The 12,736-nt window shown below is 36.1% G+C and overlaps 1 protein-coding gene across 2 annotated transcripts in view; it reads right to left on the bottom strand.

The window, feature by feature from the left end:
- Positions 1–2,667: 2,667 nt before the first annotated feature.
- The window catches only part of PCDH10 (protocadherin 10), a 32,097-nt gene continuing 22,028 nt past the window's right edge, over positions 2,668–12,736 (bottom strand). Inside the window, exons 5-6 of one of the 2 annotated variants that reach the window (XM_041482298.1) lie at positions 5,336–5,410; positions 2,668–3,049 (exon numbers count right to left, since the gene is read on the bottom strand). In XM_041482298.1, coding sequence (XP_041338232.1) covers positions 5,376–5,410 — 35 coding nt within the window. In that variant the 3' untranslated portion in view covers positions 2,668–3,049; positions 5,336–5,375. The remainder of the gene's footprint in view (positions 3,050–5,335; positions 5,411–12,736) is intronic. The other variant, XM_041482299.1, reaches the window with a different exon arrangement.

Below are 12,736 nucleotides of genomic sequence, written 5' to 3'. Positions count from 1 at the left end.
CCCACTAAAACAGAGAAACAGGACAAACTGAGCCTCTGCACTGCCCAGTTTGCCCTTCTCTTGGGACAGCAGCTATGTACTGGGTTTTAATGTGTCCCAAGGCTTGTGCCCGCAAATATTAGTGCACCAAAACTCACAGTGAGCAAGGGAAATCAGCAGAAGCTACAGCTTCATCTCGAGAGCTCGGGCTGTAGTACTTCAATTCTTCCTTTTCCTTGACACTTCTGCATCCTACCGTGATTCCTTCTAGGACTCTCCCAGTGAACTCAGAAGGATTTCTGCATAAATATGGACCAATGCCAATGGTATTTAACATTAAATAAGAATAAAAAAGATCAATAAATCTGTATGCATATCATACTTGATGGAAAGAGTTCAGTTTTGGAAATTAATGACAGAACATGATATGGTTAGTAATTTTTTCAGAAAAAAAATGGCATGCAAAATGTGAAGAGAGTTTCATTAAATAGAAACACTTTGGCTACCCATGAAATAGAAAGTAAAACAATTTCCTTTTCCTCCCAAAGACCAAAAAACAACCATAAATTACAATATATGTTTGTATTAAAAACTTACTTAGAAACAGGTTTCAGAATGGCAAGGACTTTCTTTCTTTAAAATCCATAACAAGAATCTAGCAATCTCCTTTAAATGAAATATTTTTCACAAATTCCATTGTTTTTCTTCATAAAATAAATGAAGCCTGTAGGCAACTAAAATGTCTGCTACCTAGAGCAGGAGGAACATTTCACTGTTGTATTTGCTCGAATCAATAGCTATTAAAGTTGTTTGGGGGATTTTTGAATTAGGTTTTGTATAACACACATTTTTAAAAGGATTTAATGAAACAATTTGTCGTTATACAAATGTGCTAGATGTGCACATTAAAGTATGAGTATATTATTTTGTTTGGAATATTAACAACAGCAGGGCCCAGTCCACTAGTTGTTCAAAGAACTCGTGGAATTTGATCAGGAATGTTGGATTTTCTGTGTATGTTTGGATCCACAGTAAGATGGTTTTCATACAGGTGATTTATATACTCCTATCTAATAGAAAATGCCATTACAGAGAACAAAAAAAAAAAAAAAAAAAAAAAAAACAAAAAAAAAAAAAAAAAAAACAAAAAAACCAAACCCAGAACCAACAAACAAAAAAATAAGAAACCCAAATTCTATTATGACATGGCAGTAACCTCTCACACATTCATCCCATGGCAGCATTGGTGGGGACAAGAGAATTCCTATATAATGGCATGATCCAAATCCCACTGCAATCAATGAAACATTTGCTCTCGTTTTACTTAATATTGAATCATCCATAGGAACTGGTTTGAATTTGGCTAGGCATTGGCTGACAACAAGGTGTGCTCTCATTTGCTTTCATTATTTGATGTATTAAGGTACAGTGAGGGAAAAAAAAAATCACAGCACAAAAAAAAAAAAAAATTTTACTAGATTTTTACATTTAGTAAATGGTACTTAAACTCCATGGACATGAAAGTAGATTTAAACTTTACCTTCGAAATTTTACTTTTTTCAATATTTCATAGAAAAGAAACGCTCTAAGATACTGTTTCAGACCACAGAATTATTACAGAACATAAAGATTATATGCAAGGGCTTAATCCTTTTCCCAACAAAGATGGTGGCCAACACCATTTTAACTCCCACGGGACAGGGGTCAGCTGAGAATGTGCCATGTTCCTAATTGGAAATCTCCTTTGTGATGAAAGAGCCTGGCATATACTTTGTCTTTGTAATTTGAATTCTATCAACAACTATTCCTAGCCACAAGAGAAATATTTTTAGGCAATATATTTGTATAGTTTCACAAAACTATGTTAAAGAGAGATGTGTGGGTGTTTGTGTGTGTGTATGTATTTATGTATGTATGTATGTATACATATTTATGAGCTTGGGATGATTTTCTTAAAATACTTAACTTCACTTACATTATATCTTACATTGCAAAATGTACAGACACCCAGTGTTCTTTTTAACAACATATACAGGTGAATTTATAGAGCCTTATAAAAGATTTTGTGATTCCAAATTAAAAACCATAGAAACATAATCAAAATAATGGAAAGTGGTTTATACCTCTGATAGTACATAGCGCTCATTCGGGTAATATTGACAGCTGCATCTTTGGCATTGAAAAATCCTTACAACTTTTTAGACAAAATGCTGTTGCTTACAGCTTTTTTTTTTTTTTTTTTAAACAACAAAAACAGGATCAACCAAAATATGAATTTTGGGGAAGTACTATTAAAGGTTTATTTTATTTTTGTTTTTAGCAAGGATAGCTTAGGAACCCTGAATTATCTTCTTGCTTTAGTGTATGGTGTAGACTGTATGAATCCATTTAAAAATCAACTAAGTTGTACCACGTTTTTCGGAAAATTATATATAATATAATATATATATATTTTATATTTATTTAGAAGCTTTGAAATAGTACAGTAAACACTTTGCAACACGGTGTATAAACTACAGAAATGTCTTCGATAATTTTGTGGGTCTTCAGATTAACAACATTTTTATGACCCACAGGTGAAAAGAACATGATCACAATCTCTCTTGTAAAGTTGGAATAGTTTGGGGAACACTTGATCACACAAAAATAATATAAAACAGTCAAGTTTAAAACAGTGATATTGCATTTATAATGCACATCTCTTTTATCTGTACGATTGGCTTTTTTGTGGTGAATATAAACATCTAAAGGGCTCAGTGACATTTTGGAGAGAGAAAGATATATAGTGCTGTAAACAGGCACACACTGATCAGAGAGGCAAGATCAGTTGCCTCTGAAGTTTCTACAGTTCTACACATTTCAACTCATTTCTCAGGCCTGCTGAGAGCAGTTAGGTCCTATTGTTGGCCAGGATGTCTCCAACAGCACACAAATCCTTCAGTTACACAGAACTGGATGGCCAAGATAATGAAGTTGAAAGCTGATGCTTTTTGTTGGTCGACTTTCTTTTGTGCAAATCATGCTGCTTCAGGTAAGTCCTGTAGAAGTGACTAGCATATCCTTTTCCGTGCTGCAGGAAAGAAAGAAAGACACTTCTGAGAGGAACAAAAATTAAAAATCAGTCTCCAACAGTTCTTAGGTTTAGGGTTTCTTAGGGTGTAGAGAAACAATTAAAACTTGTCACAAACTGACACTGGAAATTCCCATTATAGCAAACAGTTTAATGTTGATACGTTTTTCAGAGAAAGCCTCTTTTTGAGGCTTGATAGCCTGAATACCAAATTTCATAGGCTGTTTTATTATTCTGTCTAATTTGTCATGGCAAATATTCCAATGCGCCTGTACAGAATCAGTGTAAGGATAAGGCAAATATGCAGACTTACAGGTGAAGTATTACTTAAATGTCACAGGCTAATTTTTCCCTAGTTCAGCTTGTTATTTGAAGCAAGATCTAGAATTCCCCCTAAAATTCAGAAGCTAGTTTTCCTTCTCTTTCAAAGTGAACCTTATCCTCATCACTAAATGACCCTTCAGTCTGGTTTGACAGATGAAAAAATGGTGCATTAGTGCTACAATTCAAATTTCAGCATTTACTGTCAGGCTGAAAATTAACTCATGTTACACAGATGAAGAAGGTCAATGCATTAGCAAAGCCATATCCTAATCCACCAGCTGCAGTAGCTGTATTACCTCAAGACACTGGCTAATTTAACTGTAATTGGGAGCAAAAGTAACAAATGATTTGTACCAGCATTTAGGAAGACCCCAAGTTAAATTCTGAACTCAGTCACACATTAAACCAACGAACTAACTCACTTGTTCAAGTATTATAATTAGCATCAGCACCAGCCTTACCTGGCAAAACTTATAGTGATAAAATCAGGTGTTACCTTAGCTCCACATCAACTAAATCCCTACCTGAAATTCAGACTGCTTCTCTATGTGAAGTTTTACAGCTGAAACAAAAAGGAATCTTAACTTTCAAATGAATTTTTGAATCATGTACAGGTTGATGCTTGTGTGGTGACACATAAACACATCCAGTCTCCGTTCCATTTAACATAAACATATACATTAGCCGTACTTATTTCCTAGATATATATTCACTAGTAAAGGCATGAAATCTGGGTACTGTACCACAGGGAAGTTAGATTATTTACAGGAAAATGTTACTGTGGGTGTTGGATGTTTGTCTCATCTAGCCTGCCTATGCTACAGGGTGCACACAGAAAAATGTGAAAAACATTTCTGCATAAGCTGTCTGTTCAACATAGAGAAAATTGCCAGATGTGTTGTTAAAAATAAAACATCTAATAGACGAGGTTTTCAATGTTTCAGTTCTGTAGCAAATTAGTAGCAGAATTAGAAAGAATTTTTAAAAGCTTCTGCAAGATGTTTTATAAACAGTGCTTTTAAGAATAATGACATCAGAGCCTTCATGATGCAGTGAATGATCAGATTAATCCAGTATCTAGAAATATTTTAAAGTATCTTTTTTAATATTACAAGAAACAATCATTCCAATATTAGTAGTAAAAATAACAAGGCTTATATTGTATCTTTAAAACTTTTTTCCCAAAGTTCAGTCACAATTTCAGTTCTCTTGTAAATATTTAGGCATAGTTGTCTAGATTAGTGTCTGCCACCGAGGAACTCGTGCTGCACTACAGACACAGTAGGACTTTGCTGGAAGAAAGATAAAGAGAAATACAGCTGGGGCAAACACTGCTTTTATGCAGCACCACTGCACCACTCCTGTCTGACACAGTGCCTTGGTGGTACTGATTTGGCACCATCTTTCAGATAATGCAGAGACTGAGTTACTGGCTGTATCTGGCCTTTTGCCAAGTAAATTGATGCATTTTGAAATTTTTCATCTCCAGTTAACATGCTTATATTACAAAAAAATCAAGCCCTTTTATAGCAATAACTACATATTATGCATTAAAGTTGCAGAACTACTGCAACTCTCCCCACATACAAAAAATTTTTGTACCTAATCTTAAAATATCCTCTGCCAACACATAAAAAGCATTGGATTTTAAAGGCAAGGATTTTTGTGCTCTGTGTTTGTTTGGCTTTTTTTCTGGTTCTACACAGAAATTTGTGTGCAAGCAAATCTCTCTATGTCTATACCAGTTTCCGTCTTTTTACAGATGGGGAATATAAATCAGAGAGGTTAAATGGAAAGGAGGATGGACTCAACTTAAAAAAGAGAGCAATGAAAGTTCTGACAGCTGTTTCCAGTTCTCTGTGTGTGCATGCATGTGTTCATAAATAAACTTTTAAATAACAAACACTAAGCCTCTCTGTATCACAATTTCTCCATCTGTAAAATGGGAATAATATTGCTTACCTATCTCCTAGAGGTGCAGGAAGGTTTAAATCACTATTCTTTATAATCCACTTTGAGATCCAGAGATGGCAAGTGCTATAGAAATGGAAGTATCACAGTCAGTGTAAGAGCTGGAACAAGACCACCATAATTTCTGGTGCCTAATATCTCCTCTGAGATCACAGCTTTCTCTTTCATCCCTATTTTATCACCTGTTCCAAACTCTCAAACTAGTACACAGGGAATCTTCAAGTCTGTGTGAGTATGGGCAGTCAGAAAAAAAGGCTTTAATCACAAGCAGTTCCATAATTCTGATAATGTAATTATACTAATTGTACATATATTCCAATATTATTTGAGGTGAACAAGATGATTAAAGATTCACAAGCATTACAATTAAAATTCTTAGGATACAGGATTTGTGCTGTATCAATCCTTCCCGGAACAACAAAGATTTTGAGCGTTACAGTAAGAGTACTTTATGCATACAATTTAAATAAAATAAAATAAAATAAAATAAAATAAAATAAAATAAAATAAAATAAGAACTGGCAAAGAATATATTAAGATTCATTTGTTGCTCAATACACCCTAATAAGCCTCCCATCCACAGTGAGCTTATTCTGTGTAGACTGATAAGAGAAGACATGTAACAACATTAGTAGTAGTTGAACAGAAAAAAAAATTTAAAACACTAACATAATAAGCAGGAAAGAAAAAGTAAAGTATGCAGTAATTATTCCTAGCTCATGGATCTGAAATGAACAGAAAATACTGTAAAACCCTTGTCTCTAATAAATATTCCTTTCATCCAGTTGCAAATCATCCTATTGCATCCAAACTTGATGCTGGATTACTACTTTATAACTGTGAGTATAGGCAGGAGCATTTCCTCTTACAGAAAAGCCTAGAAGGGATTGCCTGTGCTTGGAACACCTTCAAACTCTCCAAATCAAATTTTGCTCCTGCTTAGCAGTGGCAGCTAATCTAAAGGGGACAGAGAAAGGGCTCAGTGCTTCCCTCCACAGCTGGCAACCCAAGCAGTGAAAGAAAACCCATAATATAAACCCATCCTATACCTTTTATAATTATTGTCACTTTCCCTCTGGACTATATTTAAGGGCTCCATAAGCTCCCACTGCATTATTTCTGCTCTAACAGAACAACTGCTGAGTCCCACTAGAAGTGCCAACAGCCTAAAGATCCAAAGGAACTGCTAGACGATAAAATTTCCAAAGAATATCAAATACCAGGCATGCTGTTGCTGTTGCAGATATACTCCTGATCCCCCTTCACTTAGGAGAAGGATGACATAAACCCCTTTCTTTTAAATCAAAAACCCTCTGCAACACCAGAACAAGGGTAAAGCCACTATGTAAACTCTTATCTTGTTTCAGATCTGCATTCCTTAAGTTCAGACAATATCCAAGCAATATTTGCCTTCACACAGGCTTTCACATAGGGGTTCTTTTGCAAGCACACAACTCACTGTCTTCTCATGTGGGTCCCCTGTACAAACGGTGTCCTCACCACGCCACCCAGATCAAGCCTTCCCCACAGAGCACAGCAAATGATGAAGGAACACAGGATGCTGTAACTTCCTGCATTTCATTCAGAAAGAGCCCAGCTATTCTGGCTTCACTTGCAGTGAGCAATAATTTAAAAAAGGAGTTAATTACCCCATAGGCATTACAGGGAGGCTGGTTTAAAATCTGCATTGTTAATTTTAACTGTCCTTTATATTTTGATGGTTTGCCTTACAGTCTACATGTTAACTGTAGCATATGAAACATGGCTCTTCACTAAGTCCCGTCAGCTTCACCACAGCCAGAAAATGATAATTCTGGTGACCAAACAACCAGACTGCAACTTGCACTCCTGCTCTAAATCCACCCAAGCAAATAGAGACCAAGACCTATGAAGTGGTGGAATGTATTCTGTCAGAAATAACCTGGCTGTTCCCGTTAGCTTGGAGTTCAGTAGCTCAGATATCAGCAAGTATGTTTTTTGGAAAGAGGTCAACAAGTGAATGGGAATGCAGAGTAAACTGCCATAGCTCCCTCACCCTTCGTAGTGGTGCATCCAGGTAAAGGGTGAGACACACGGCTGGGGCTGGGGCTGGGGGATGTAGGATGGGGATTACTCTGCTGCCACCCATGTTCTGTGGATAAAAAAGCATTCCAGTCACTGCAAGGGTCAATTCAGTATATTTTGCAATCCATAAAGTCTTTTTTTTTTTTTTTAGTGATCTATTGCATAAAGACGTTTGCTAAAGCATTGCAAATAATCTTTTATGAATATTCCATTAATGGCATTATAAAAAGAGAGTGTCTGATCCAGGCAAATAAACTTTGGTACACAAATATAAAAATAGCATTTTACTCATATAACTTTTCCTTATGAATTAGTTTAAGGGGAACTTTTTTCCTTTTCTTTCAAGGCTTTAGTGCAGAAATTTTGTCCTTCTATCTATATATTCTGTAGAGAACTCTTAGATAAAACATCTTGCATTCCAGACACCTATGTTTAATTTTACACAATTAATGTAGGTTTTTAACCCTGCATTATATCAAATAGTTTGGGGGAAAAAAAAAAAAGAAAAAAAAAAAGAAGGAAGATGGAACATACTTACTTTTGCATTTGAAAATACAGATAACTAATTAAATAAGATCAAATCTCCCCTAATGTCAGTGAGTCTGCTGGCTTTGGTGATCACTGTCTGTGTGCTTTAGGAGTGTGTCTGAAGGGTCCTGAAGGCCACTAAAGGTGTTAGGTGACAATGAGACCACGTTCTGCCTGTCCAATTCTGGCATGACACAAGACAGGCAAGGCAGGAGAAGCTCCTGCATATGAACCTGTCAGCTTCCCCAGGGTAGAACTTCCCCCTAATAAAAAGATGGCATTCAGCATGGCTGAAATGTTCCTTCTGGCATCTGCAAAGTCCAAGATATAAATATTGTTTCTAAAATAAACCAACAGCATTTGGACTGATGGGTACAATTACTCAGATTTCATGTGAAACAAAAAAACCAATTGTGAGCACTGGGTCTTCAGGCTGTGAATAAATTAGAGTAGGCCAAAATGCAAAAGTTTTTATTGCTGCACTAAAAGTTTTCTAGAAACAGGCTTGATTTTAGCTAAATAAATAATCTCCACAGGCCATTAAAATCTTTCCTTCATTCGAGAGTATATCTTTACTTCTGGAACAAATATGATTATGCAAAGAAACCCCTGCCTTTTGTTTAAAGAAAACTGTGTAACCATGTATATTGTGCTTTTCTTTCTCCTTTCATTGAGAGCATACATTTCTCTGTCTATATACATTTAAATCAGTTCAAGAAAGAAGAATTCTCAACCATGCCAGACTTTGACAGTGCTGGATACTGCACTGACCACAATGCATTAAACCTGACAAGCAGTGTTACGTACTCCAGGAAAAGGGGGAGAGAGGTTTGTCCTTTGCGCTTAAGTACAAAACTGCCACTTTTCAAATTTGAACATTGTGTTCTAGACCAGCAACAGATTACCACTGGTTTTAGAAAAAGATATTTGACCAAATTGCTGATTTACACATATTGCCACTTCTTTTAGCTTTGAGAAAATACATACTTAAAGGATATTTAAGTATTTTCAATATTTGGAACATGCAACTATTTTGATATGGCAAATGAGATGCCTGGTACAAATGCTGACACATCATGACAGCCACTGAAATAATGTTTATCTGGTGCTTATGACTGTTCTGAGATTTATTTGCTACCTGGAATTTGCTAATCCTCTGGAAAAGAAAAAGAAAAGGGGAAAAAAAAAGAAAAAAAAACCACAAAAAAAGCTTTTCAGTTCTTAAGAGCAACTACCCAATTCCCAGTTCATGTAAGCAGTGACCTTAATCAACATGTGCTTTACATCAAGCACATGACTAAGAGGGATTGACTTTAGAATCAAGCCCTGGATTTTGTCATCAGTGTTCTGTTGCACACAAGATACTTTCATGTGCATTTGATTTTCTGTTCTAAATGCAGAGAATTTTTCTTTTCCACCCCCAGCAACAGCCAGCAGCATTGCAGATGTCAGATTTGATTTATCTCTGGTTCTGATTATTTACTAGCGAAACAATGCTTTTTAGTTACTACAACTCAGCAGAGAAAAGTACTAAGCTGTATTCTATAATGTACCATAAAAACACAAAAGACCATTTTTCCCACAAGATACAGTGGGAGTAAAGCTTCTTTGTCTTTCTGTGCTATTATAACCATATTGTCTACCTGAAAGCACTAAAGATAATACATGACATCACCATTAAAGTCAAAGAATCATGGAATATTGAAATTTGCAAGAGTTCTTATAATTATGTACTGTGTTAAGGCCTATTAAATAACCCCCAAATTACTCCTGAGGTATGTCAAACATATAGCACAGAGCATATTCCCTAAGAATACTTCCAAATTCTCTGTCAACAACTTATTCTAATTGCATAAATGTTGTAGTACCAATTCACATTCTTTGTAACTCACTATAAGCTAACAATTTTGGTATGATGCTTAGTAAAATTCCTATTTGATTCCTTTCTTAATTTTTTTTATAAAAATTGCTCATGTGTATGTATGCAACAGTAATTTCTTCTCCTCAAACTTTTTTTTTTTCTCTATGTGGTTTTGTTATCTGTTTTTCAAAATTAACCCCTTTTATTGCATTCTTACAAAATCTGCCGTACACATTTCTTTCAGCTGGCAAGCCTGAAAATGAACATTTCAGTTTGAGGGTTAACCAATGCAGAACACATTAAAGGCCAGCTACAATGTGACTTAAAATTTTCAGAGCCCTGGGGAGAAGAGGAGGGATATGAACTATTCCGCGTAAATTGCTCATAAGTGCCTCAGTTCCCTATAGATTCCAGGGAGAAGCAGACATGTAGATCACCATTTGGTGGCCTTCAGAGGTGTCTAAATTATTCATGCAGGGTTTGGCCTGAAATAATTAAATTTACTTGTTCTTACATGAGGTAACATGCATTACAGCATTACATCAGCATCACACTATGAATTCCTATCCAATTTATCTTTGCCATGATGTTTTTTCCAAAGCTCCTCTCTCCTAGCAGGGGTTAGCTGGCATTAGGACCTGACAAGTATGTTCCCACCCTTTTCCTGAATGTTTTATTCTCTGTTTCTAAAGCACACTGCTTGTCATGAGCAGCACACACTCTGATTTCAGGGAGTCTTTCCCAGTTTACCAAGATAACACACTTAAGTGTATCAAAGGCTTCTCACAAGCCTTTCAAAACTTCTCTTTTTCAAAATCACATATTGGCTTGTTTCTATCCATGAATGAAGTTTGCCCATAACCATTCTTTGTTACTTAAGACTACCAGAATGGAATGATTTATACCCACATCATTAAAATTCCTCAGCCATATCAAGCAATCTACATGGGCCACAGCATATGAAAATATTCAATCTGCTTTCGTGAGTGGTCCCTGGCACCGTGTCCCAGACTTTTTAGGGAAAAAAGCTGCTTGACACAGGCTAAAGGCAGGCCAGAGAGTGTGAGAGTACAGACCATGACCTTCCAGTGGTGGAAAAGATCCTGTTTAATTCATCAGAGTAGACATAAAGAAGCGTGGAGGTACAAAGCACACAGTCCTTTATCTCAAGTGGAGCAGAAAAAAGTTATTACTGCATCTCATTTGTAAGGTAGAACTTCTTTAGATCTCAGTTCCTATCAATACCCACAGCTGTGTGCAGCTCTATTCCATTGTCATCTAAATTCCAATTGAGCATAGATGGATGTTAAATTAAAGCCCAAACAGTCAACTAAAAAAGTCACAAAGTGACAGAATTTTACTCTGACAAAAGATGAATTCACACTATCAGCATCTATAAAATCCCTTATGAATAAAGAAAGGTTGCATTCAAGCAGTTTCATAATGGATCTTTTTCCAGGGCTGAATGCAGCTGTGATGCTGAAGGTGAAAAAGATAAAGTCAGAAGACTCAGTTCACTTACAAAACCAGGAGTCTGTCACCCCTGTACTTCTTTGGGGGATCTACTCTGCATCCTTTATTTTCCCTTTCTAAGCCACATTACTTCTGATGACCTGTAAAAATGTCATGTAGAATAACACCCTTTACACATATGAGATAGGTTCATGTGTATTCAAAAAATGCAGATTTACTCTTTCAGCTCATACAAGCATGTGATTTTCAGGCAGAATCTAGAAACCAAGTTCTGAAAATTTGCTTCTCCATGTCCACTGTATTTTCTTAAACCAATAAAGACCATTATCCTAACAAAGAAAGAAATCAAATTACCTCAGAAGAGTTTGGATTTGCAGTGAATCCACATCATATTTAGTTCTTCCAACAAGTATTGAAGGTAGGTATTAGGTATTGGAGTTTAACATAACATTCTTATTGTATCTCCTACTTCCTCTCCAAAAGGTACCCAATACCTAATTTTTCACTTTTCTGACCTCACCATACTAAGTTTCTAAAACAAATATATTCACAGCTACTTCCCAGCAGTAGTCATCAGACTACTAGCATGGAAATGTGGATTCTCAGTGGTTAATGCACAAATAAAGCTGTTTACAGGCTTGCCAGACAAACAGCAACACTGATCCCTACAGCGTGCTTGTCCAAACGTGATAAACAGATGCACTTCCCTATCTCACTGCTTATTTACTGCATTCCTTAAATGGTTTTTCCTATTTTTCCCACTTAGGTCAAGGCAAGAAAAAGTAAGAAAAAGGAAAGGAAACCCACTAAAAATTAAAGCAGAGGAAATGACCATGGAAAATCACAGTTATTGTGTATAGCAAAAGACCCAAAGCAAGTATAATTGCCTCTGCTCTGCAGGCCAAGGAGTTCCTTGGGCAAAAGCACGCAGAGAGGAAAAGATTTGCTGTGCACAGACCCAGGATCAGGCACACACTCAATTCTCCAGCTCCTGACTGTCCCAGCAAGGAGGTTTTGTACATTGAAGAACAGCATTTATTTATAATGAATAGAATTTTGCCTATCAAATATAAATAACTTCAGTGCCTTTGAAAATTTTAACTGCAAACATCTCCATGCTTCCCAGAGGGACTCATGTCCCTAAATGGCTAAATTATTTTTGTCATAGGATTTAAATTGATGGGACAAGAGGCATTCTGGAATTTTAAACTAGCCTAGCACATTAATCTTAAAAATTACTCTAAAGTCTCAAGCAATCTTTCTGCTAGGTTTTTCAGTCTTCTTCATACTCCACTGGTAGGAACACAGAAAATGGTATCTCATAATTTAAAAAGAAAAATCTCCACAGATGGTATATGCACAGCACACATAAGCACTGCCAAAATTGACCTAAATGAATAAATATAGCAGCAGTCTGAGATAGCTAAGATACACAAGACTTCTATGCATTCCAGTCAGAACTGGCA

The sequence above is a fragment of the Pyrgilauda ruficollis genome, unplaced genomic scaffold, assembly GCF_017590135.1.
Source record: "Pyrgilauda ruficollis isolate IOZ18807 unplaced genomic scaffold, ASM1759013v1 scaffold58, whole genome shotgun sequence".
NCBI classification, from domain to species: domain Eukaryota; kingdom Metazoa; phylum Chordata; class Aves; order Passeriformes; family Passeridae; genus Pyrgilauda; species Pyrgilauda ruficollis.
The sequence above is the reverse complement of the archived record's forward strand: the minus strand, read 5'-3'. Positions and strand labels throughout refer to the sequence as shown.